At 39.5% G+C, this 25,937-nt stretch overlaps 1 protein-coding gene across 1 annotated transcript; it reads right to left on the reverse strand.

Moving 5' to 3' along the window:
- On the reverse strand, positions 1-25,541 carry mitfa (melanocyte inducing transcription factor a). Its single transcript, XM_084062556.1, has 10 exons — positions 25,490-25,541; positions 21,250-21,499; positions 4,367-4,579; positions 3,961-4,056; positions 3,425-3,539; positions 3,167-3,250; positions 3,004-3,060; positions 2,456-2,531; positions 2,132-2,279; positions 1-1,513 (listed from the first exon to the last, which is right to left on the reverse strand). The coding sequence occupies exons 1-10, from the start codon at positions 25,501-25,503 to the stop codon at positions 1,103-1,105; spliced, it is 1,464 nt and encodes a 487-aa protein (XP_083918682.1). The 5' UTR covers positions 25,504-25,541; the 3' UTR covers positions 1-1,102.
- Between the last annotated feature and the right edge of the window lie 396 nt (positions 25,542-25,937).

Below are 25,937 nucleotides of genomic sequence, written 5' to 3' on the forward strand. Positions count from 1 at the left end.
AAATATCTACTCTGACTGTTGGTAAATTAACTGATTTCAGAATGCTCAGAAGTCTTAGCAGATACTCAGAGCGTATTTATGAATGCACCCCAGAACAGGTAAAGGTAGACCTAATTACACTAATTGTGGCTGTGTTTCATTTAAGTGTTACTGTGCACCATGAATCAAGAATCAAGAGAATCAAGTGGGATTTATTTGTCACTTACTCATACAGGTACAAGCAGCAAACAATTGGAGGGACATGCTCCGCAGAGACTGTGCTAACACAACAATACAGTATAACAACAAAATAATAATTAAAAAAAAGAAATAATCTTGGATTTAATGAAGTTTAAAATTGGGGGGGAAATACATGGACAACTCCTGTGCAGTTAATTTGATACTGGCTCTAAATAAAACACAACCACAATTGACCTTATTACCCTCAGCTGTGTTGACGTCAAAATATCTAGTGTGAAAAGGGTCCATTACTCAGTGCTCAAACCATTCCAAACACTAGTGAATTCTTTGTGTTTTTCCTTGCGAGAGAGAAGCCAAATGTGGGGACACTGGGGGTTGAACAATAACGAGTCAACTTTTGGCATATTATTCCCACTTAAAGGGGTTTAGCAGTCAATTGACGAATTCACATATGTTATTTTGTTGACCTACAGCAGTTCATCCTTAATCCAAAAAGGAAAGTAGAAGATACTTTGTGATGTCATTAAAACCTAAAGAACCTCTTTTACTTTATGAAGCTATCTCTGCTGGAAGTTAGCCATTCTATGAGATGGCCTCTGCATTTTACCCATCCTATAACTAGGAGTAGTGAGCAGCCGTTACTTGTTGCCCTCTACGCATTTAGGTGTTGAGTGACTTGCTCAGGGACACTGACACTTTGCTGAGGCCTGGAATCGAACCTGGGACTTTGGAAATTCTGTGGTATCTCCCTTTAAGAAATGTCGAAGGAAAAGCGAAAGCAACTCAGTAGCTTTTCTACCTCGTAGTAGCTTCAAGGATACTCTTAAATGCAAACTGAAGAGGATTTGTGTCATGGCAGCGGCCTCAGTGAAGGGAATGCTACAGATAGGACTGTCATTTTGGTTTGTGGCGTCAGGCAGTGCTAACAGCCGAGGTCTTTATCGTCCATGCTACAGCTGGAGCTGCGGCGGCTGCTGCAGTTGGAGCTGCTGGGAGACCCAGACGACAGCAGGGGGTCGCTTGGGGTGATGGGCGACAGGGTGATGTCCCTCACCCCCACCTCCTTCATTTTGCTGCTCTTGGAGCTTCCGTATGATCCAATGTCTCCGCTGGCATCTGTGTGGATCTGGTCAAATGTAATGGTGCCATTGTTGAGGTCCAAGGTGGTTGGGGGTGACATGTCACCCCCAATCGAGGAATGCTGGTAGAGATCTGCGGGGCATTCACCCAACAAGGGCTCTTGTTTGATTGCCCGAGCCATCAGCTCTGAAGTGCACATGGAGGGGGAGGACACCACGGCGAGGCCGTGAGCACGCGCTTGCATCTCTAGCTCCTAGAAGAATACGCAAAATGAACATGCCATGTCATCTCATGTCATCAAGACTTTTTACTTTCATTTAGATAGGTGATAGTACACAGACAAATCCTGAGTTTTAATTGAACTGAAAGTGCAACAAGCGTAACAGTCATGTGTGTTAAATTATCACGTTTTATGGTATAGCAGAAAGCTGATGATAGAGAGGGGGAAGCGAAAGCAACTAGGGCGCGACTCATATATCGATTTGACCCATATATCTGCCTTTTTTTTCGAACATTTTCAAAACTTTCAAAATCCTCGTTTTTCAAACTGATTACAAAATCAAGCACTTTTTAACAAAATACCTGTCAAAACATTGTTAATCACCGGTCTAGGACTAAAATCGGAATCAGCATGCAGACCCAAACATCTGGCATTGGTCAGACTGTTCAAGCAACACATGCTCCGTAACATAGTTCCCACAACAGTTAATTTATCCATTAATAAAATCGACCCTAATCGACCCGATCTACAGTATTTGGTTACATTTGTAACTCAGAGAGTGTACAAATGTAACATTTGTACACAGAGTTAAATGAACACTCTGGATTTTAAAGTGTGTGTACTGTGGGTGTGGTAGCTTGGCCTCTTTACCTGTATACGCAGCATGAGATGACGGTTTGCATGCTCCAGCCTCCTCTGTCGGCACTCCAGCTCTTTAGCTCTCTGCTGCTCCCGCTGGAGCTTCCTGATGTAGTCAACCGAGGCTTTCAGAATGGTGCCCTTATTCCAACGCATGTCCCTGAGGCATACAAGGGACAAACGTTTCCAGTCAGAGTCGGCTAAGCAGCTGACCATGACAACATAGACTTCGTTAAAGGCCCCTGGGTGCTAAAAACCCGTCACATTCCAAGGCTTTTGAGGTCAAGAAAATTAGGATAGTAAAAAAAAAATAAGATTGGATGAATAAATACTCACGGATCATTTGACTTTGGAATCAAGGTTCCGAGTTCTTTGATGCGATCGTTGATGTTGAACCGCCGCCTTCGTTCAACTAAACGTCAATTGTAAAAAATAAAGTACAGAAAAGTACAGAAATCTAATGAATCAGGTCTTTGATATATGTAAAGTAAAAACAACAAAAGAATCATCACTTTACAAAAACAACTTTTTTATATATCCTGCCCAAAATAGCTACAATTCTTTTAGAATTTTGTTCATTTTTCAACAGGTTTAATAGCGAGTTTCAAAACATCAAATTATAATGCACACTCAAATGTACACTAAAGAGAGACAATTGCCATGTTACCATGTTCGCTGTGGTAACCAATTGTATTTACACTGTTTTATATAATTGAATGTAAAACATTCAATTTGATTTGATATCAAATGGGAATATTGGAATGATAATAATAACCCCAATATGGAAGGCTGACCAATAGTATGACCATATTAGAGAACATGCAAAAATATGGTCGTAAACATCTGAGCCATCTTCTAGTTCTAAAACATCCAGGGTAACTTACTTAAGTTGTGATTGTCTTTTTTCTGCCTCTCTTTTGCAAGGGCCCGGACCTCAGACTCTGGAAGATAACATTTATTTCATTATACACATAATACTTAAAATACAAAAATACTGGATAACAAATTAAAACACCTTTCATAAATAGTTTGTTCTGCTTTGCTTACCTACTGGAAAGCCCTCTTGCCTTTGATAGTTTTCATACTGGCTACAGGGTCCAGACTTGTCCAGGACGTGCATCATGCCAGAAGCTGGAGTATTTCGAAAATAATTAACTTTGTTTTATCAAATAGTAGTACAGTTTGACCATATTAGTTATATTATATGTATTTATTTACTGCAAGTAACATAGTGGCAAATCCTTTTTATTTTTGCTATGATCTGCTAAGTATGCGTGTAAACACTATATGCACTTGAGAAATCACCTGCGTATTCCCTTTTGATGGGTAGATTGGAGGGACAGGAGTTGCTAATAGCGAGGCCTGGTGGTGGAAGTCCTTGGTTTCCATACATATCCAGAAGGTTACCAGATACAGGGAGCTACAGTATGGACAAAAACATTTTTTGTTCAATGTATTCTCGATTTACAGTACCCATGCATGTTGTTCTTTGCTATTTCACTTGTCTAGTACGTTGAAATTGTGTGAATGTATTTATTATTGATTTTATTTGTATGTATGTCTCTGTGACCCCCCACACCCCCAAACATGTGGCACTCAGTTTACACACATTTACTCAAAGGACCACAATGGAAATAAGCTCTTAAGCTTTTTTTGTGTTTTATCCTTTTGACATATGTGTACAAATATGTGGTCTTGTATGGAAGAAAAAACATCAATCAGTCACAATTATGTCATGTACTGTATGCAAAGATATAATTTGTCTTGAATTATGCAAACACATTAAATAGATAAAGCACAAGTGCTGCGAGGGCAAAGGGGCCTTTTTTAAAGTTAGTTACCGTGTTTGTAATTTGGAGCGTTGGGTCCATAAGTCCAAGAATATCTTCATTGTAACTTGATTCAAGACTAATGATATCATCAATAACATCGTCCATCTGCAACACAAAAGATGACGCATTAAAATTGCGACTTAAAATATGTCTGTAAGTGAAAAGTATTTGTCAAAATATCATGAAAAGTATAACATACAACATATCTATTGGCATACAGTATAAAATATGACACTGGATACATGACAAAACATAAAGTTGTAGATTTTGTCATGCACATGTTGGATTGTACACACTGTTCTTCGTATTCTATATAACATGCAGTAGGTACCACTGGTTCTCAAAGTGGGGTCCGGGGGACATATTAATTTGGGGGTCCTTGACATGAAAAAGTTTGCCTTATACTGTACTGTACCTCCTTCTCACAGTTGGAGCTGAGGGTGAGCAGTGCCATAGGGCTGTTGGGGGCGCTGCTGCCAGGCCCGGGGGGCATGCCGTGCTCCGGGGGCTGGCTTGGGCACTGGCTGCCTGCTTTTCCTCCCAGAGTGGTGGAGAGATACTGCCTCACCTGTTGCCTCTGAGCCTGTTGGATGTGGTACTTAGTGGGGTTCTCCAGGTGGGTCTGTGGCTATGCAAGCAAGAAAGAAAAGTAAAATTGAAATAAATTGATGTTTTGTTTTGTTTTCAGCAGTGATGATCATCTTTAAGGCATCATCAACTTTCCTCTTTCTAGACAGGTGAGTACCTGGCTCACCTGTGGCTAAACCATAGCAGAAACTGATGTGTGTGGCACTAATCACACACATCACATTTAGCTTTAGGGAAGCATTTAGGAAGCTGTGCATTTTAGTACTGACTGAGCTCAAATTTAAGCAGTCAATCAGGAATCTGTAATAAAAAAAATGTAAAGGTAACCCCTTCCCAAGTCTATATACCTCAGTGCTACTGTAAGTACAGAAGTGCAGAGCGATGCGCAAATACTTTGTCGTATGACCATGTCGCTTGCCAAAAAGAAGAATGAAAGAAATGTGGTTAAATCAGTTCTTTTCGGTGAGAAACACAGTCCACATTTAGATGACAGCACCTCTCAAGCTCCACAAGCTGCATTCATATTGGTCATGCTGAATGCAAAACTCTGATCGCAAGGGACGCCAGCAACAGTGAGCTATGGCCAGTAATAAGATCAGTCCGTGGCTTAATGCACCATAAAGTGATATAAAAACAACACAGTGGGTCCATTCATAGTACTATGCTTTGGGTTAAAGAGCACCAGCATCAAACTTGTAGTCATCACAGACTGAACATTTATTCTGAGTCCTCATAATGTGCTAGAGGATGTTGCAATACAGCAAACAGTAAACATTAATATAGCTTCATATGAGTAAATTGCATTGCACATTGCTGTATTTACATATTATTTCTAATTCCATCCAAGTTACAAGTTACATAGTCGCTGTTATGAATAACATGTTTAAACATATAGAACATTGTAGCTCATCTCACCTGATAATGGCTATATTCAAGCATCTCCAACATTTTCTAAGCAAATGAATGATAAGCAAGTATCTACGCGCAGAAGATAATCCCTTTGAGTGGTCAGTTAACAGAGTGAACAACAAGCAACAAGCCAATGTGCAAATAAGAGGAGCCACTAGTCCGCTTAATTTATCAAGGATGTAAAGATCATTAGTTACGCAAAATAAGAAAAGGGGGAGGTGAAAGACAACCATCCTCCCACTGTTGTGTTGTTCTAGCTAAACTATGAATTTATGTCTATATAGAGTTCATTTGACGTCACAAGCTCCATCTTACAAAGAGGGCTTTCTGCAAGAGGGCCACTAGCCGGCAAACTGAAGCTCGCCGAGGGCCAAGTAACGTTTCATCTTTAGTTATGCTCATCTCGTATAAAACATTATTTGTTCTGAGCACCATGGATACAATCAACACCATTGTGCCTTTACAAACTGGCTGTAGGAACATCGAAATGTGCGTACATGGTATTTAGAACCAAATGCAAATACAATGCCATATACATAAATACCTATTTATTTATTTATTTTATATTTATTTGCTTGTCTTTTCAATTTATTGATGCTTCCATCAATATTCTCAATGTCGAGGATTTCCCAAGCGTGTTAGAAATGCAGTGTCTAACTCACTCTACATGTCTCCCCGTATGTTAGTGCAGAAAAGATTAAAACTGCAATGGTGTCCAAGATAGATTTCAAGGGGTATAATCCTCATGTTAATTTATCCATTTGATTTATCCATCCAGGGTGTATTTGTTCAATCTCAAAGTTAAATGAACACTCAGGATTTTACTGTCTACTGTTATGGATTTAAGGTTCTAAATTGAGCCACAAACCACCAGGAAACAAGGGTTGCAATCAATTGCCCAGTCATTTATCCATAGAATGATGTGAATGTTGCTTGCCTTGGTTTAAAACAAAAAAAGAAACAAACTCGAAAAAATGCTCCTCGGAGCACAGGTCTCCGCAAGGTCAGGTAGGTTATTGTGGGCCAGCAATGTTCGGAATTCGCCAATCAGGATGGAATATAAAAAATCAGACGGAACCGTCTGGATCACTTTAGAGATAATGTGTACAGATTTGTGTACCGATTTGCATGATGTTTGGACACAATTTGTAGGAGTAATGCATAATAATGCAAAAATCGGCCTCCTGGTGGCGCTATAATAGGGCAATGTTAAAAGGGTGGCATTTGTTCTTTAACATAGTGCGAATGTGTGTGCAAAGTTTCATCCACAATCGGATGCTGCGTTCATGATTTGCGGCATTTTGTTCAAAACGGCCACTCCTGCAAATTTTAGATGTCAATCTTAGCCAATCAGGATGGAACATGAAAAATCAAACAGATCCATCTTGATCACATGACTATAGAGATCATGTGTACCGATGTGCATGAAATTTGGATAAAATCTGAAGGCTTAATATAAAAAAATGTTTTACATAATTCCGGCTCCTGGTGACACTATAAAAGGCAGATGTGAAAAATGCAGGGTAAAGGTTTTTCCTTGGCCTCTAGGAAGTGCGCATACAAAGTTTTACACAGATCGGTGCAGTTATAGGTAAAAACACAAATCGGCCTGTTATAGCGCCACCAAGTGGCATTTCGTCATTACACAAAACTCGACCAGTTTTGTGTAATGACTATAAAGATACTGTGTACTGATTTGCGAGATTTTTGGACAAAATTTGTAGGAGTACAGTCAAAAAAAATGTTTTGCACAAATCGGCCTCCTGGTGGCGCTAGAATAGGCCCATGTATAATTGGGGCAGAGGTTCTGCTCTGGCATCCAGGGAGTGTGTGTGTACAGTTTCGCTGCGATCAAGCCAACGGTGCTGGAGATTAGCTGTACACAGTCACAGACAGAACGACACACGCACACACGGAAGGACGGACGGACAGGGTGCAAAACATACTCTCTCGCCATGCCTTTCGTCCTGGCGGAGACTATTTCAATATGTTGCAAAACAAAATCATAAATCTAGTCTTTAAATCATGTTAAATATTTGCACATTATATTGCCATAAATATTTCAAATCATGATATCTGTCTGATGATCTGTCATCCATCTTGTCAGTTCTAAGCACACCATAATCCCAGTCAATAGAAAGAAACTGCAACTTTGTTGGAGGTTATTCAAAAGACACATGGCACCCACACTCAATCATGGTAAAGGTGTTTGGGCCTCTATTTATAAAGTGGAGGCACTGAACTACCACAAGTACACTGAACCACCACTTGGTGTCTGCTTGTGGAGATGAGGGGAAATAAACTTGCCGTTTGTAACAGAACATTTTGATCTGGTTCAGACCTTTTGGCATATTATGAAATCTAACTTGTTATTCGAAGCTGTCCCTTTTTGCCGGTCGGCCTCATTCAGGCACTGCATTTGTATGACAGAAAGTATACTGCTACTGTACTTCATAACAGTTACTTTATAATTGTAACATCATGCTGTTAATTGCTACATTGTGTAGTATTCCTCTTCAAGCCTTTAGCCATTCAAAGTAGAGATCTGGATGGATGTGAAAACCATGTTATGAGAGCGTAAAGCCTTTCCCAGGACCCATTACGGTATATTAAAACACAAAATGCAAAGGACTCTCTCCACCCTTTGTTGTGATAATGGGCATAAAGTGAGACTAATGCAAGTTAGTTTGCTGTAGCCAACAAGTATTTGGATCGGCCATGACATGCATATTTTAAAAATCAAATTATAATTAAATAATCTAAATGAACACAATGACATTTTATATTTTAGCCCATGTCATCTTAAACAGGATATTGCAGTTGTCTGTGGAAAAAGTGGTACTAAAAACTAAATTTTAGTATAGTGTAGCGTCCCCTCTTTCAAATTATTGTATACTCTTAAACAACAAACAAAACCAACAAGCCATTTTAGGGTATGAATAAATGGCAGTTAGCAAGAGCCTTGTTGAGAAACTAACAAACTAAAGTCCAGTGACTGTTACAAATCTATTAAAGAAACCACACTGTTTAGGTAAGTGTACATACCATTCAGCTTGTCCTAGTATTCCTGATGTAGACGTATACAGTATCTTTTATATAATATTTATAGCACAATGTATTGCATGTGTGTAAAAACAAATACTAAACGTTTTACTGTCAATATATCTCCAGGCAACTTCTTATCTGATACACCCATGATGAATGTAAATGTAATGCGATGCATAATGTCATTTTATGTGTATAGAGAGGCATGTACAGTAGGCTACTGTACTGTATGCGCTTCCTTTACTGTTCAATGCCATCAGCATATGAGTGTAATAGAGACAATCCATGGTTAGCTGTTAGCTATAGAAAACTAAACAGTATTACATGTCTTCTCCCAGTTTCTAGACATGTCCAGAAATAATGATGTGATTGTTCCAAGTCGCACAACAACCTACTTGATGTGCATGCTCTTTTGGCCATGGACACATTAAAAAAACATAGCAAATGTATTTCCGTAATTTTCCGTAATGACTGATAGCAGAAAAATAGCACCAATGTTTTCTGAAACATTGCCATAACCTTCCTTACTTATGCTATCTTTATACGCCTCATTATAGATATTATGGAGTGTAGAGGTTTTGCTTCTGGGCATGATGTACAGTACCATGTTTCCTCTTTATCAATGAATGCATAAGCACACAGCTTATTCTCCTTAAACACATGGTTAAGCAAAGTCTCATTCTAGGAATCTTTCATGTAGTCAAGGAATATACTCCTATATCATTTTATAATGTTTGTTCATTGTACGACACAGTCAGTCAAAACAAGTACTGTATCCAGAGGTAATTTACGTGCCTCATTTGGATGTAGCAATATCAGTGGTTTCAAATAACCTAAAGGTCTGCAGTAAACTCTGTCGAACATTTGGAGCACACAGCATAGCGTCTTTGTTTGGATAACTGGAAACCGTGACTCTGACATGGAGAGGTGAACACACGCAGGGGAAATGCCCCTTGGCTTGATAGGACCTTCATCGATAAGTCAGAGAAAGCATTCTTTGTTTTCTCATGGTAGAGCATTTCTTTGTTTCTGTTTCTCGCTGTGGCCTTTTCCTTCAGCCAAAACCTTTGGGTTAAGGGCAGTCATTAAGAGCTGCATCTCTCCACTCCCTAGAGCAACACTGTCTCCCGCTTTATTCATAAACTCTTTGTGAGACAGAGAGGTTTATCACCTTCCAAAGGAAAGCACATGGGTGTACGTGTTCGTCTCCTGCCTTGAGGACAAATAACATTTGTCCTTTCAGTATTCCTTGACCCCCGAAAAGAAGCAGCTCCATTCATGCAACTTCATTAACTTGTAACAAAATTCTTAACTAGCCTACTGTATGCTGATCTTTTCTTACCGACAAAAACATATAGCCATAATAGTCCATGAGCCAGACAAGATTTCATTACCGAAAGAGTGGGCAAAACCAAACCTATATAAAATTGTTCATAGGGTCAGTACGAGTAAATAAATATATGATAACCTCTCCACAGGAGCAGCTTTTTCATGGTTATCACACATTTTGTGATTTTCCCCATACGTACAGTACATGACAGGTGAAAAAATGACAACATTTAAAAAAGAGTTATCATAATGAAACTTCCTGAGTTGATTACTTACATGAAGACAATGATTTTTTCGTATTACAAGTTTTCTGAAATTATATATTTAAATATGCAAATTAGGCATTACTAGACCATACCCGGTCGACGCATCCGTGGGGGGATATGCGCACATGATCTGGCAACCCGGGAGGCAGTTCGTCCCATAGCTGGGCAGCCCCGTAACCATGGCGACATTCTTTGACAGAAAAGCGCTAATAAGAAGCTGAGATTTGATGAAATTGAAAAACGGGCTTCACAGTTAAGTTCAGATGGTAATGGTCAATGGCTGTGTGCAAAATCAGAGCAATTGGTCCAGCCAGTGAGGAGAACCGGGTAGCTTCACCTCCACTACAAACACCTCCACTACAAACGCACAGAGGTTACTAGAATTATAGTAGGATATAGGAAAATATGCCCAAATTTGCATAACTTTCCAGAAACAACATTGGAACATTGGACAAAGCCAGAGTCAACATTCTTATTTCATGTTTAGTCCATAGAGCCCCAACATTGAGCCATGAAATTTGGGCATATTTTCCTATATAATGCCTAATTTGAATATTTAAATATACAATTTCAGAAAACTTGTAATACGAAAAATCATTGTCTTCATGTAAGTAATCAACTCAGGAAGTTTCTTTATGATAACTCTTTTTTAAATTTTGTCATTTTTTCACCTGTCATGTACGTATGGGGAAAATCACAAAATGTGTGATAACCATGAAAAAGCTGCTCCTGTGGAGAGGTTATCATATATTTATTTACTCGTACTGACCCTATGAACAATTTTATATAGGTTTGGTTTTGCCCACTCTTTCGGTAATCATTTGTCAATTTTGGGGCTCTGGCTCATGGACTATAAGGACATTTCCCCTCTGCTCAAATATGATATGAGCTAGATATGGAGATGACTGCAAGTTAGTTACTGTAAAATGACTAATGTTAATTTGCGCAGCTTCACACATAGAGAAACCCGCAAACATGCAACCTTCATGAGGAAGTTGTTGAAGGCCCTTCCTGAACATGGCTCAGGGGCACTGACATGCTCAATAGTGGGGTACTTTGTCTCACAGCAGACTACATTTCCGGCCCCATATGTCATATACATACACATGTCTAAAGGATGGTAATGGCATAGTATATCTTAGTATCTGGGCAGATCTAGCAATCCCATCACTATTCTTCAGCAAACTGATGTGAACAGTTAAGATTTATTTGACTGCAATCTCTGTTTTACAACTCTAAGATGAGGTGCCATGTTACTCGATTTTAGCTTGGCATTTGATGTTATAGATCATTTTACCAATCATAATTGGTAAACTAAAATGCTGTGGATTTAGATCAAGTGCCATGTATCTCATGAGTTATTTTTCATGCAGAACACAAAGGGTTTATTACAAAGGCAGCGTGTTTATCTGTGAAGGGATAGAGTTGAACTCTTTAGTCTAGCTGCTTTGGACCACTCCTGTATTCCATCTTTACAAATGACTTGCCATCTGTTTTGCGGAAAGTGCACACATTTAAAGCAGGGATACCACACTTTATTATGCTGCAAATATCTTCTGAGTAAAATGTAGTCTTTGATTAGATAAAACTAAAGTTAGTACTAAACATCTCAAAGACTGAATCCATTATTCTGGGATCTAGGGATACAACTGTCATCTATGCCTATTGCCTACACTGAGTTTGTACTTGTTTGATTAACTGATACAACAGGTGGATAATGTTAAATCACTGAGTGTAATAATAGATTGTCGACTGTCAATGATAGATAGAACACATTGGCACGACTAATGGGGACATGGGCAATGGCATCTCCATAGCAAGAAAATGTCTTGCCTATTTTCCAGCACACATTCTAGGACAAGTAATTAAACCTTAAACTAATGTTAAACCAGCTGGACTATTGCTCACCTGTATGGTCCTCTGCATCAAACAGTGCATTGAGGAAACTACAAATTACCCAGGACAGAGCTTCTAGACTAGTCTTACATTGTCATAAGAATGAACACAGACAGTATTGTAAACTCTATGGTAACCAGTAGAAAAAAAGGCATATACTGCCACTTTTGGTAGTATAGAAAAAAAGGATAAAGTGCTGTTATATCAACTCAATTCCCTTCCCAACATTATGCACTTTTTCTTTTTCTTTATTACTACTGCTATTATTATTTATTTGCTACTTTGCTGCTACTCCTATCCTATACTGTAAATGTGATTCTCTCTTGCTTTTTTGGGTCTTTTTTACATTTGCACTTGTTTTCAATCATACATTCATCCCTGTCTGTGTGTGTCTGTCAGCAGCTAATCTCACATTTTATTTTATTTTGAAATTCACTGGAGGATAATCCCCTTGAGATGCAGCATCTCGTTTTCGAGGGGGTCCTCGAAACTAGACTGATCAGCGTCATATTTATTGTGCATACTGAGCTGGACAAGGATTCAAAAAAAAAATCAAATCGATCAACGAGAACTATGTCATTTCTGTGAATTAATAATTACAGAGCTGTCGTCCCTTCAAGCCATGGGATACGCCTTTCCGTCTGGTTTATGGGACCAACGGTATATATTTTAAACATGCAAATATAGTCTGCCGACGTATATGCAGATATAGTGTGCCGGCATATTTGCATCTCTGTGATTGGCAACTAATGTACCAGTTAAAATTAGCCTACAACTGTTAATTTATGCCTTTTGTCTTTTAGTTGTAGGATTAATAATGAAAACATATCATTTGAGTTGTATAAAGTCATCTACAGAAAATAAAAAAAATAATATTCACAGTATAGGCCTACTGGGTTGGGAACAATAAGGTCATTTGAGTTTAAATGATCGCTATATTTATGTGTTGGGTTCCACCATTTCATTCATTCAACCTTTATTTAGGCCAGCATAGCTGCAGGGGAATTGGTTTGCTCTTTTGCCCAATGTCCTTAGTTACAGGGTATTTTGAGGATAGAGGAGTTTGGGACATGGAGATGTCTTCTCTGTTCCTAACCCTATGGCTATAGAATATTTAGTTTTTTCTCTCTTGCTTTTTTGGGGGCTTTTTTACATTTACGCTTGTTTTCAATCATACATTCATCCCTGTCTGTGTGTGTCTGTCAGCAGCTAATCTCACATACAATTATTTTATTTTATTTTGAAATTCACTGGAGGATAATCCCCTTGAGATGCAGCATCTCGTTTTTGAGGGGGTCCTCGAAACTAGACTGATCAGCGTCATATTTATTGTGCATACTGAGCTGGACAAGGATTTTTTTTTTTTAAATCAAATCGATCAACGAGAACTATGTCATTTCTGTGAATTAATAATTACAGAGCTGTCGTCCCTTCAAGCCATGGGATACGCCTTTCCGTCTGGTTTATGGGACCAATGGTATATTTTAAACATGCAAATATAGTCTGCCGACGTATATGCAGATATAGTGTGCCGGCATATTTGCATCTCTGTGATTGGCAACTAATGTATCAGTTAAAATTAGCCTACAACTGTCAATTTATGCCTTTTGTCTTTTAGTTGTAGGATTGATAATGAAAACATATCATTTGAGTTGTATAAAGTCATCTACAGAAAATAAAAAATGGAATATTCACAGTATAGGCCTACTGGGTTGGGAACAATAAGGTCATTTGAGTTTAAATGATCGCTATATCTATGTGTTGGGTTCCACCATTTCATTCATTCAACCTTTATTTAGGCCACCATAGCTGCAGGGGAATTGGTTTGCTCTTTTGCCCAATGTCCTTAGTTCCAATTCTCTAATAGGAATTAAGAAAAAGCAATTGCAGCTACAGTACTGTGATGATAGGGTACTTTGAGGATAGAGGAGTTTGGGACAAAGAGTCTTCTCTGATCCTAACCCTATGGCTATAGAATCTTTTGGCAAGAATGTAACCTTCTCTCCCAAGAATGGGAAACGTCCAGTCTTTATGGGATTAGGAACATGCACGTGTTTAAGTGTCAAACAACGGAGCCTAATTTAGCTGCTACATAAACCCACAGAGCTTTGCTATCATGTCTAATGTGGGGACATGTTGTCTTTCAGCCAAACTTGCTGTGACAGTGGAAACCATTTAAACAAAAGATGCTCACATCATGCTATGAGGGCAAGATGCCCCAAAATCCATCAATCATCAGTTCAGTGACAGAGCTCTAGTTGAGTTCTATAAATATAAAATCACTGGAATGCTCATTAAGGGATCGTTTTGCTTTTTTCTTTACCCAGAATGTGACTATTGATTCCCAACTTTTATAATCATGCGTAGCAAAGCACCACTGATAGCTTCAGTATTGAGAAATGTACCATTCTGCTGAATCTTCTCAGTGGACTTAAAATGGTCAGACGGGGTAATAGTTCAGGCCTTCAAATAAGTCTTTGTGTAGTTAATGCTTATTCAGAACATATTTGTCATATATATACAGTAATATTTGATTTCGAATCACTTTTTGTGAAAAAGTGGTTCATCATTAAAAGCCTAAATAATGATTTGCCCTGTTGGACTGTTTAGACAATAAGGCAGGTTCTTAATACTAAAGCTACTGGTGATATGGTCTGGGTTGAAAAAGAGTGAACCTATCCTTTAATCAGAATATATTTTATTTGTAAAAAGGTTTGCGTTTAAAACTGACACTGCAGATAAAGCAAATATTTTGTTGTATTGTCATGAAAGATATTTGACAGACAAAATAATATTTCTGGTAGAAATCCTGCTCAAATCGAAACTTGGCATGCATTTTGAAATAGCTCTGTCTTTGACACACAACCATTCATCATGTAGCTCTAGGCAGTTTAGGAAACTCATTGTAAGAGGAAGTTCTGGTCCTTGCTTTTTTTTAGGGCTATAATACACAATAATTACTGACTTCTTGATTGTTTTCCAGATTTTTGCAAAACACATCTGGATTTTAAACTTTCTAAACATTATAATAATTATTACATTTATTTATGTTTATATATTTTTTGATTTATTTTTGGCATTTGAATGATTTACTTCAGACAGTAAAATGCACTGTAGAGAGACAGGAAACCATAAGGGTAGAGAGAGGAGAGACATGTAAGACAAGATTGGGGTCACATTCAATCCTGGGTCCTTGCGCTCACTAGGTGCATGGCCTGTGCACAAACTGGCTGAGCCACCAGGGATCCCAAATGATCATTTTCTGTCATGATTTCCTTGTCTTCAAGAAACATATTCTCCTTTAAGAATCTACTCGAAAATCAGATTGCATCTTCAAGTGTCTTCTATTCACTGAAATGAACAAAAGGCTTCTCATTACTGGGCTTTGGCAAGCTATCTGAGCTCAGAGTCTACCCCCAAATCAAAGAGCACAAAGATATAGCTTTATTCTGCCCTGTGTGCCTGGAGTTTTGAGAAAAGGTCACCCCAACCACCAAAGTTTGCACGTGGAGCTAAATCTGATGGTATTTAAAAGTCAACTGTTTAGAAAGTCTCTTTGGGGTTAGTTTTTGCTGTATCATTCTTTGCTATACTTCAAATTGAATTACATTCCCAAATCTGGATGGGGTTTTGAGCACATGAATTATGCAGAATGTCCCATAGGAAGAGTTTGTTGAACCAAATCATATTGAAACTGAAGCTTCATTTTGTTAAAATTTTACTCAAACTTTATAGCTTCATAATATATTTAACAGTCATGTTTAGGTGTTACTGTACATCTTCTCAGTCATTGCACATAAACAACCGGCATCGGAACTTGGAAAGCAGAAATAAATGTCTCCAGTCTACACAATAAACAAAAACGAAAAAGTGCCCATGAATGTCTATGAGCTTGTAGATCTGCTATTTCTTTTAAAGCAAACATAATTTTTAACTCCAATTTTTGCTTCTGGGGGTCCCTGGAACAAAATATTTTGAGATGGGGCTCAAATACATATCTAAAATGTTTTCTAAATCCTGACAGTATGTCGCTATATCAGTGGTGCTCCAACTTTTTCATGTCAATTGGCCGATGACCCCCTTCTCAAAATATTCCAGGGACCCCCCCCCCAGAAGCAAAGATTGGAGTTAAAAATGTTCGCTTAAAAAAAAAGATATATATAATATGCAAAAATGTTCACGATTTTTCCAACAATAGCAGATCTACAAGCTTATAGCGCGGGCCGCGCTATGAGCTTGTAGATCTGCAATTGTTTTAATAGCCAAAGAAATCTAAAAATGACACGGATGTGGTCTTAATGGATTAATAAAACAATTAATGAAGCAAGGGTGAGGAACCGGTCTTCTTGGGGTGTTGTCTTCTTTTGACTTCACCAGTCTCACAGAACTTGGTCCTATGTTTGGAAATGAGGGCTGACACCAAATAATGCTGCCACTCTGCATAACGGAACACAAGCTTCCACTTGCTCTATTGCACGGGCCTTACAAACGTGGCATCTTTCCATGGGGGCAGTGTTGCTGCATGGAGCGTACAACAAACTCAACTCAACAAAGTTGCAGGACCCATGCTCAGGTGCCAGTCACACACCTGTGACTGGCACACATCTGTGACTGGCACACACCTGTGACTGGCACACACCTGTGACTGGCACACACCTGTGACTGGCACACACCTGCCTGCACTTGAATGCCAATAGAACAATATTGCAGGGGATTTTGTCAAACCTTTTGGGGTGCCACCCACACATTTTGCTGTGTTGCTCATTTCACGGATGCTCGATCCTTATAAGCTGTACCTCGTTGTAAAGGTGACTAATCAACAATAATAAAAAATATAAAATACAATCCCAATTGGTATTGTTAAAGGGGAGAAATAATCGACTGAAGTTAAGTTTCCGAACTTTTTGTGGCCAGTTTATATTAAACTCAAGAGTTAAATTAAGGTGCCTTTCACATCTAAAGCTCTATCTCATCTAAAGTGAATTTATTCATGCACTCTTACAGACACAAACAATCCAACATCTAACTGTAAACATAAACAAAAATAACTACTAGGCTTCTAATCTAATAAAAACTGCAGTATTAAATAACATATTCAACTCCTTTGAACACTGTTTCAGAGACATAGCTAATTTCATTCTAATTAATCAATACATTGTTATGTAATATGATCCTGACCTGAGCCCTCATGCGGCTGCAGAGTTTCTAATTATCTATGATTTAACTAGGCTACCTGGAGAGAGTTAAAATGGAAAACTAAAATGAGTACGTATCAAAATACGGCAACACCTCAGAATTATGCTCGAGAGAATGTCTGAAGATTGGTGATTATACCCACATATTTTGGCATTGTCCGAAATTACATACATTTTGGCGTGATATTCAGGGAGAGATCAAACAAATCATGGGAGTTGACATACCTCTGGAGCCAGCATGCTTTTTACTTTGTGGGAAGGGAATAGACACCAGAAACCACACATATCTACTTGGAGTGTTGCTGTTGAAATATAAAAGCACCAATTGGAAAGCATTCCAGCTTAACTGTCCTCCTATGGGTGGTTATTGTTAGAACGATGACATTTAGGTGCCTGTGTCTGTGATGCCTCTATGAACAGTAACAACTTCATTCAAGCCAACTTTCTAATTACAGTAGTAAAAGTTATTTGCATTCTGTAATATAATATTCTTGGTTTGACTGCAGTATAGGCTACGAGACACATTTTCTAGCTCCAAAAGGAAACAATGAAATGTGTCTTTTTGTGGTTCGAGCCCACCCAGGGACACATTGTTGCTTTTCCACCACAGAGGTAGAACTTATGCTCGGTGTGACTATTGACTGTATATAAACTTACACCTCAATGAGTAAGCAGTGCAGTTTTTCCTCTATTGCATTCTGCATACATGTTTCCGCCTAAATCAGATAAACCTGTTGTGCTTACGGCATGGCTCCTCAGAGGTGAGCATTCCAAACACAAGTTCCATTGAGTGTATTACACAAAGAGCTTTAAATGTAGTTTCAATATTATTTTTAAAATTGTGTTGTGCAAGGCCCCCCTAAGTAAACAAAATGATAACATACTGTATCTGGATGTGATTTGGGGTGTGGGATCAGGCTTGAAGTTATACAGTATCTGCACAACAATGCACTATGAACATCATTTTTAGGAGTTACTGGATGGTGGAACGTGGTATTTTGAGGGACTGCTGTTGGCAGTGGAATTAAGTCGTTCTCTATAGCGATACCCATATAGAGTTGGTGATGTTGTGAAAAGGCTACTCAAAAGGGAGGCCTTATGGATCCACAGTTTGGACACAGTGGAGCCCAGAGGGTTCAATGAACAGCTGTCTCTTTCTTGTTTCTTGTAAAGTGACTGTCGAAGCTCTACAGTATATATTTGTGACCTTGTACCCTAATGTTTTATGTTCAACTCTAGAATGTGGGAATTGTATATCTATTTTATGTGCTTTCACTGCCTTATATGAGTTTGAACATATGGATATGTATAGTACATATGTTATTTAATTGATTACTGTTGGTTACTATTACTGTAGATCTTTCTAAGATCTATAGACTGCCTATCTATAGATCTTAGAAAGTGGCATTCCCCCATAGACTCTGGAGAAGGCGTACAGCGCCGGAAACATCAGCCTGTATTGGCCCCAATAAATCTTTGGTTTGCAATAAAGAGAGTGCTCCTAGCCATTCTTTCTTCTGAGTTGTCTCATGAAGTGTCCACTCCAGGGTAAGAACAAAGACGTTTATCATTGTAGACTACATGTCCTCAGTTGAGTAGTCCCTTATCTTATTATCTGATTCAACATGGTACAAGAGCACTGGATTCATTATCTACGTTGAAAAACCTGCAGAGATACTGAAGGGGGTGGAGCAGGAGCAAAAGTACACTAGACACAGACAAGCAACAGGACGTTCTGATCTGACAAAACACAATGAGAGTTGCGTTGTATGTTATATTGGCTAGTAAATTCGTTCTTGTCAACCTTGACTAATAGTTTTATGCTGTTCGTTTCTGAGATATGTCTGTCTCTGGATGAAAAGAATGAAATATGTCTCTGAGACTCCATTCACTAGAGTAACACTCAATGAAATGACTGATTAAGCGAATATAATTAAATTAAATTAAAGTAATGAAATGCTTTGCAGTATTTATTATTGATCTGTTCTGCACAAAGTGTTCGTGAAATAAATAATAACAGCAACAAAGACATGGCTCAGAAGTATAAGCAACTTCAGAAAAATCCAAATGAACCTCTCTCAATCAAGATGAACCTCTCTGATCTGAGAAAGACTGGCCAATGGTCATTGTTTCTTCCTGGTGGTATTTAAGTAGGTATGCACATTTATACATGAATTATGCACAGTTCTTAGTAATATGTATGATATCGGCCACCATTTCAAATGATTAGTTACCATACGTTTTCTGTCATTTTACATTTGTTGGATGATCCTGCAATCATTTCAATGCAGTAGTATTCTTTTCTTAAACAAGCTGAAGAATGGGCCTAATTATGAACATTCTTTGCTGACTTAGTGTTGAATGTGTGGTAAAACTGTGCCTGCCTTTGTCTTGATCCCTGAACTTGTTCCTTACTCGATTCTTGCAGGGGTCAGAGGTGACTTGGCTAATTAAGGGTCCCTCTCAGCCTTTGGACAAACTCATCTGAGCTTAATGTTTTCACTTTCATGGCCCAGCAGCTCTGCCTGGTACCTCTAAGCTAATTTTGCCTGCCTGCAAGGCTTTGGAGGGTCTTTGATAATCCACACACAGGTCAAGTTCAAACTGGCACTATAGTGTTGTATGTGCTTGCCCGGGAAACTAGGATTTCCCTGAGTATTCTGTGCAATAAACAAGAGCCAGATGTGAGAATGACATGAATGTTGTCCAACTTTAAAATCAGTCCTACTTTCCCACATGGAACAGCTTATAGCATCTACTATTGACATGCCAGATTCCGATAAAACGATTCCAAGACCTCATAATCAACTCTTTGGCAGGTAACATACAGTATGAACGACAACATTTATGCTAGTTTTACCCAAGTAGGACACTATATTTAGGTGAATATACTAGTACTAGTAATAATATTAGTATTACTATCATTATCATCAGGCACTGAAAAAAACGATCAAACAATAGAGAAGGTTCCTTTTAACACAAAGGCATAAAACAAATCATTAAATGCAGGACCACGTGCAACGTTCCACCCTGGCTGGATTGGAATTTCATACTGAAATAATCAAGTATGATAGTACTAAAAGATTATGATACTCTGCTTAGTCTGCTATCAATAAACACTGTAATGTCAAAGACTCATAAGAGTATAACACAACTCTACAATTGATGTCATTGATGACCTCAAAAGAATGTGCCTGTCACCCAGCGATACAAAGCGCAAAGCTATCTTCTAACTTGCAGAACACATTAGAAATAATTCCACCACATGCATATCTGTGATGAATGGCAGATGAAGTGAGATAAGACGCTTTTTAACTCATAGGCTTAGAAAATCCCTCAAACCAATTGCACACTGTATAAATACTGCACATGTCCAATGTGTGCTTTCTTTCGCAGCTGGTTTGGCCAAACTTCAGCACCCTGAAACGCCGAAGGGATTGAAAATGAATGCCAGACTCCGATAATGTATGGCCATGACATGTGTCAAGTTTGCCTGTGTAAGAGAGGCTCTTACCCTGTAAATGTTGTCTTTTTAAGTAATAGAATAGAATGCTGGTAAGTTACTTACCACTTCGTTCCATAAAATTATTTTTGAACCCATCTATTTCCAGGATACTTGCGAAGGTCTTTTGTCTCATAAAAAGTATTCTTATCCTCATGTTTTTGGGGTCCACTTGGACATACCAGGAATCAAAGCAGTGAAAACACATCAGTGTAGTGGAGCAAATAGGATTAAACATGTTGAATGCCAAATGTCTGGAAACAGAGGAATTCTGTCAGTAGATAATCCCCCTATGGATTTAACACAGTCCACTCTGAAAGAGCTGTATTTGTCTCCCAGAAGGTGACACAGTCACAGGAATTTCTGAAATGAAGTCTGTGATCATGTTTAATTAGTTACCTAAACGAAACGGAACCTTTACACTCCACCTGTAAACACTTAAATCAAGTATCCAGTCACTGCTCAAGTGTGACTAGTGGAAGACACTTCCACAGGAGGGCATCCACGTCCAAGTGTCCTGCAAAACATTATTCCTTATTAATTTCCCTACAGGTACAGGTGGGCTTACCTTGAGAACTTCCATGGGCAGAGGGGTCTCACCAGCGGGCAGGCCAGGGGGTGGCGTGACATTAATGGTGGGGGCGTGTGGAGTGCTGCTTTGCAGGAGGTTCCTGCTGGTCCTCCTCTCTCTGTCTTGCCTCTGCTCCTGCCCCTGGTGCTTGGCCCGCTCCAGTCGGAGCTGGACACGTGATGTCCTTGCCGGTAGTGGTGGTAAACTCCGAAGAGGCTTGGGGAGGCCATGCAGGTCCAGAGGATCACTGAAGTCCCCAGCCCACCCAAGAGCAAGGAGAGGAGAAAAGAGATGAACTGAGTCAGGGCGAAATGACACACACACACACACACACACACACACACACACTCCAATGGCATTTTTCTTAACCACTGAGTCGATGAGCAATATGATGTATTGTATTGGAGTACAATATAATGATTGAGTGAATGACAAGCCAAGGATTCTTTTATTGAGAATGTGATATTGTTCTGTGGAGGCTAGGGTAAGAAACAGCAAGTTTCTCAGTGGATATGTGGCATGAGAACCTTTCTATCATTATGAATATGCATGTCAACTAATTACTTGAGCTCTACTATGTCACTGTAGCAACGTTGATTTCACATTTAAAAGCTAACCGGATAAATGGAAGCCATCCTTGAACACATTTGAACGTTGTTGTAATCTGCATCTATCGCAGTGGGTAAGACAACCAAATCCTTAGCTGATTAAGGCAATTACATCAATTTGAATTCTGTTAATCACTCCACCATTGGTGACCAAATAAGTGTGGTAAGAATCTTACGCCTAAATTTAGATTATTCCATGCTTCACATAATTTGAGGGTAAGCTGTTTCCGAGTATGTGCTCCCAGCTCCCAACAAGTGGTCTGTTGTGACGTCTGAGGCCGGCCTTCGCTGTCTGAAAAAGACTGCACATTTAATCAAGCTTCAGAATTTTACTCATGTGCAATGAGCAATAACTCCCTGCTTTCCTTCCATAACTCCCCCGTCCACTTTCGCCTGACCCCATCAAATCTACAACATATCTCAGAGGACAGAGCCTCCCCAATGCAAACCTAAATGAATCTGACAGTGCGTAAGCTGTCAAGACGAGGCATTCCCTGGGTAAGTGATCCTTTTGATAAAACCACCGCAAAGCCCCTCAGCCTGCACAGCTGTGTGATAATCGCACTAATTAGGCAGACATGTCAAATCCAGCCCTGGTCTGGAGCTATCATATAACATCATCAATGACCATGCTTTGGGACCAGCAGAGGGGTTCCATGATCTTATTTTTCAGCATGAAATACCCATAGTTCCCCATTATTCACATGTGCCCCCTTGATAAAGATTGTGGAGATTGTGTCAAGTTGCCCTGGGCCTTGATAATTACAAACTGCACATTTCCAGAGCCATGGGCTCAGTGTTTTATGTGTTTAAAGTGGCAATATTATATGCCTGAAAATAATAAATAAAGATAACAAAGATTGCTGTATGAAGTTTATTTGAGACATAACGCTAATATGTGCACATGCTAGCCATCCATGTTGTTAACCCCCTCCTTTCTAAAGGATGTTCTCAAACTCCCGCCCAAGCCCCCAGAACCTAGAGGGAGCATTGAAGCGCAATGGACATGGTGGCCGAGCATAGGTACTGCAGCTTATTACGGCTGGTGCCAGACACATGAACGAGTGAAAACGGTTTCGACCAATGGGCTTGACTCATGAGCTTGCGCACAAGCTTGCGCACAGGGTTGCGCACTGAGGTGACACTACTGCGCATGCAAGACTACGCGCAGAGGCCCCAAATAGGCCCCGCCCGGTCACATTTCCCAACCCGGAAGAAGGGGTAAAAAGGGAGTATGCACTGGGTAAGCAACTCCATGTAAGTGAATGGGAGGGGATTTTCGTTTCCGCTTCATTCTTTTTTAACTCTATGCTCCCGCCCGACTCTAAGCAAAAGACTTCGGCAGTGTTAAGCAAGCTACTTGGAAAATATAGCAAGCCAAGCTACCACTTAGCCTACTTTACAAAAAGCATAGCTCTGCTAAGATACTGCTGTGCACAAAAGCTATCCCTCAGAGAAATGTTGGATGATATCAAGGATTCATAGAAGTCTAGCAGTTCTGAATGGGAAAAAGTTAAAGATGGCGACATAGACTTGATAAGTCAAAGACTTATTGAATGTTGTTAAACAGGTGGTGGGATGGCACATGCTTACAAGCATGAGTAGGCTGGTAACCGCCTTCCATACCGACATCTCGCCACTCCGACTAGTGGCTTCCGCGTGCGGTTAGGGTTAGGGTTAGGTATAGGGTTCGTTAACGTCGGAAAGGCGACATGTCGGAAAGGCAACATGTAACCGAGTAGGCTAAGTGGAAGTGCTGCAAATGGTGCACCCGAAAATAGTCAATCTACAAGCTCACAATTAATCACAGCATGAAGCGTTGTGAGCTTGTAGATCTGCTATTCTTGGTGCATGACACAACACACAACTCAGGCATAACTCCACTTCAGCTGAATGGCCATTACAATGATCTGTTAGCCCGGTAAACCATCCCAGACGCGTGAATTCACATTATCATGTGTCTTCTGCAGACCGATCTGGCCCCAAGACACTGGGTGGGCGTTTTGCAGAAATCGAAAAGTGGAAGAGCCAATCAGCGTCTGCGCTCAGGACCCTGTGATTGACAAAGGCTGACTGGCTCTTCCACTTTTTGGTTTCTGCAAAACGCCCACCCAGCACTTGTATGGACCTGGTCTGGGACCGGTCTGCAGAAGACACATGATAATGTGAATTCACGCGACCGGGATGGTTTACTATAATGATTCGTTATTTGCTAGATACATTTCTACTAACGAAGAACATGCTGTCGCGACGACCTGATTGCGTAACTGATAACCACATTGCAGCGGGTCCTCGATTTGATTCCCGTCCGGCCGGACCATTTGATGCATGTCACTCCTTCCTGTTTTCTGTCTCTCACTCCATTGTACCTACAGTACTGTATATCCAATAATGGCTTATCATAATTCTTTGAGTAGCCTATGTCATTTTATATAGGTCGATTCTAAAAATGTTTTCTGAAAAACGTATGTTGCTATATCAGTGGTGCTCAAACTTTTTCATGTCAAGGCAAAAGAATATGTATTTGGCCCCCATCTCAAAATATTTTGTTCCAGATCTACTAGCTCTACAAGCTCATGAGCTTGTATATCGTATATAAAGAGTAAAATAATGGTTAGTGGCTAAAATGATTGTGATGCTATATTAACTACTTTTGCTGGGGACCCCCTGGAGCCTCCCCCAAGGACCCAGCTTTGAGAACCAATGTGCTATAGCCAATATCTAAAATAACACAGATGCTTTCCCGGATTGAATGGGTTAAGTGAGACAATGTGATGCAGCTTGTAGATGTATTTATTTATTTTTTGTTATTTTTGACCTTGTATGTATAGAACATTCTAGGAAGAAATTGTGGATTTATTTTCTGATTCTGATATCGTTCACCTAAAAAGATAGGACTGGGGGCATCCGTGTGGGCCAAGGGTAGTTCCTTCCCTACTACCCTTGTGGTTCTTGGTCCTTATTCCTTCTGTTGTTATTTTGTTCTTCACAACTGTTGTTCTGCATTGTGAACTATGTTCATCCCTTAATGTACATCTATTCCGAATGCCCTAATTTTAAGTGTCAGTGACATGCAAACTAAGCCACAGCTGTGAAAGGTTCACAGTTGAGACCGCATTGGTCCACATGCTTCCTCTGAACAGACCAGGGTGCACACTTATTGTACTAATTGATGGTTAAAAATGCTAACTATTTTACAAGGGCATACAATGTAAAATTACATGAATGTTCCATTTGAAATATTGTTGATTGAAGCGATGTACTTCCATAATGTTAGAGTGAATCTTAAAAAATGCAGAAAAAAATCAGTCACTTGATTTCACCCCACTGTCTCCAAGTGTACAATGTACTGTGTTGAACACACCAAACTAAAGTGACACAATTATCCATAGCCAACTCACACCATTGTTAACAAGTACCTTACATGTGTGCCTCAGATAAACACGTGATGTGTCGCAAATTGTTAGGTAGCAGTCAAGTAAAAAATAAATCCTCAAACTAAAATCACAGTTGCCCATACGCATATACATTACTAAGTGAAATTGCAACAACAAAAGCCTTTTTTTCTGCTATCGGAAGACATTAAAAGTTGCAAAAATAGCAAATGTCGCAAAAGCTTCAGTTCTTACCTTTTTATTTTCATGTTAGAAAGGAGTACACTGGAGCTCACGTCACTGGGGGCTGTAGTTTGAGGAATAAGATCCTTTTAAAGCACTTCACGTAGGATAGCAAGACTTCCTGTTATGACACAATGATGTCTCACTCGCCAGTTGACATGATCCGGGGGTCCCTGTGGCATGTCTTGTATACTAGGGCCCACCAAGCATGATGACTATAATGATAACTATAACTATATCTTTGTTATAGTTGTGGTGTGAACTCTGCCATCCACTTAGAATTATAGTTGTCATGCTTGGTGTGAACGGCATATACTAACTAGTCTGTACACTTTAGAGTGTTGTTAATTTAACTCTACAAAGTCTGCAAATGAAACCAAATGGATCCTCACAGGTCAATTTGGTTACATTTGTACACTTTCAGAGTTACAAATGGATGAATTGTCCCTGAGGATTTTAC

Source organism: Gymnoscopelus microlampas, assembly GCF_963454915.1.
Source record: "Gymnoscopelus microlampas genome assembly, chromosome: 7".
NCBI classification, from domain to species: domain Eukaryota; kingdom Metazoa; phylum Chordata; class Actinopteri; order Myctophiformes; family Myctophidae; genus Gymnoscopelus; species Gymnoscopelus microlampas.

What these genes read in the sequence shown, in the direction of transcription:
- mitfa (XM_084062556.1), bottom strand. An exon ending in AAAAGACAATCACAACTTAA is followed by an intron (nt 2,532 to 3,003) that starts GTAAGTTACCCT and finishes ATTGACGTTTAG; the next exon opens with TTGAACGAAGGCGGCGGTTC. An exon ending in ATTCCAAAGTCAAATGATCC is followed by an intron (nt 2,280 to 2,455) that starts GTGAGTATTTAT and finishes TGTATGCCTCAG; the next exon opens with GGACATGCGTTGGAATAAGG.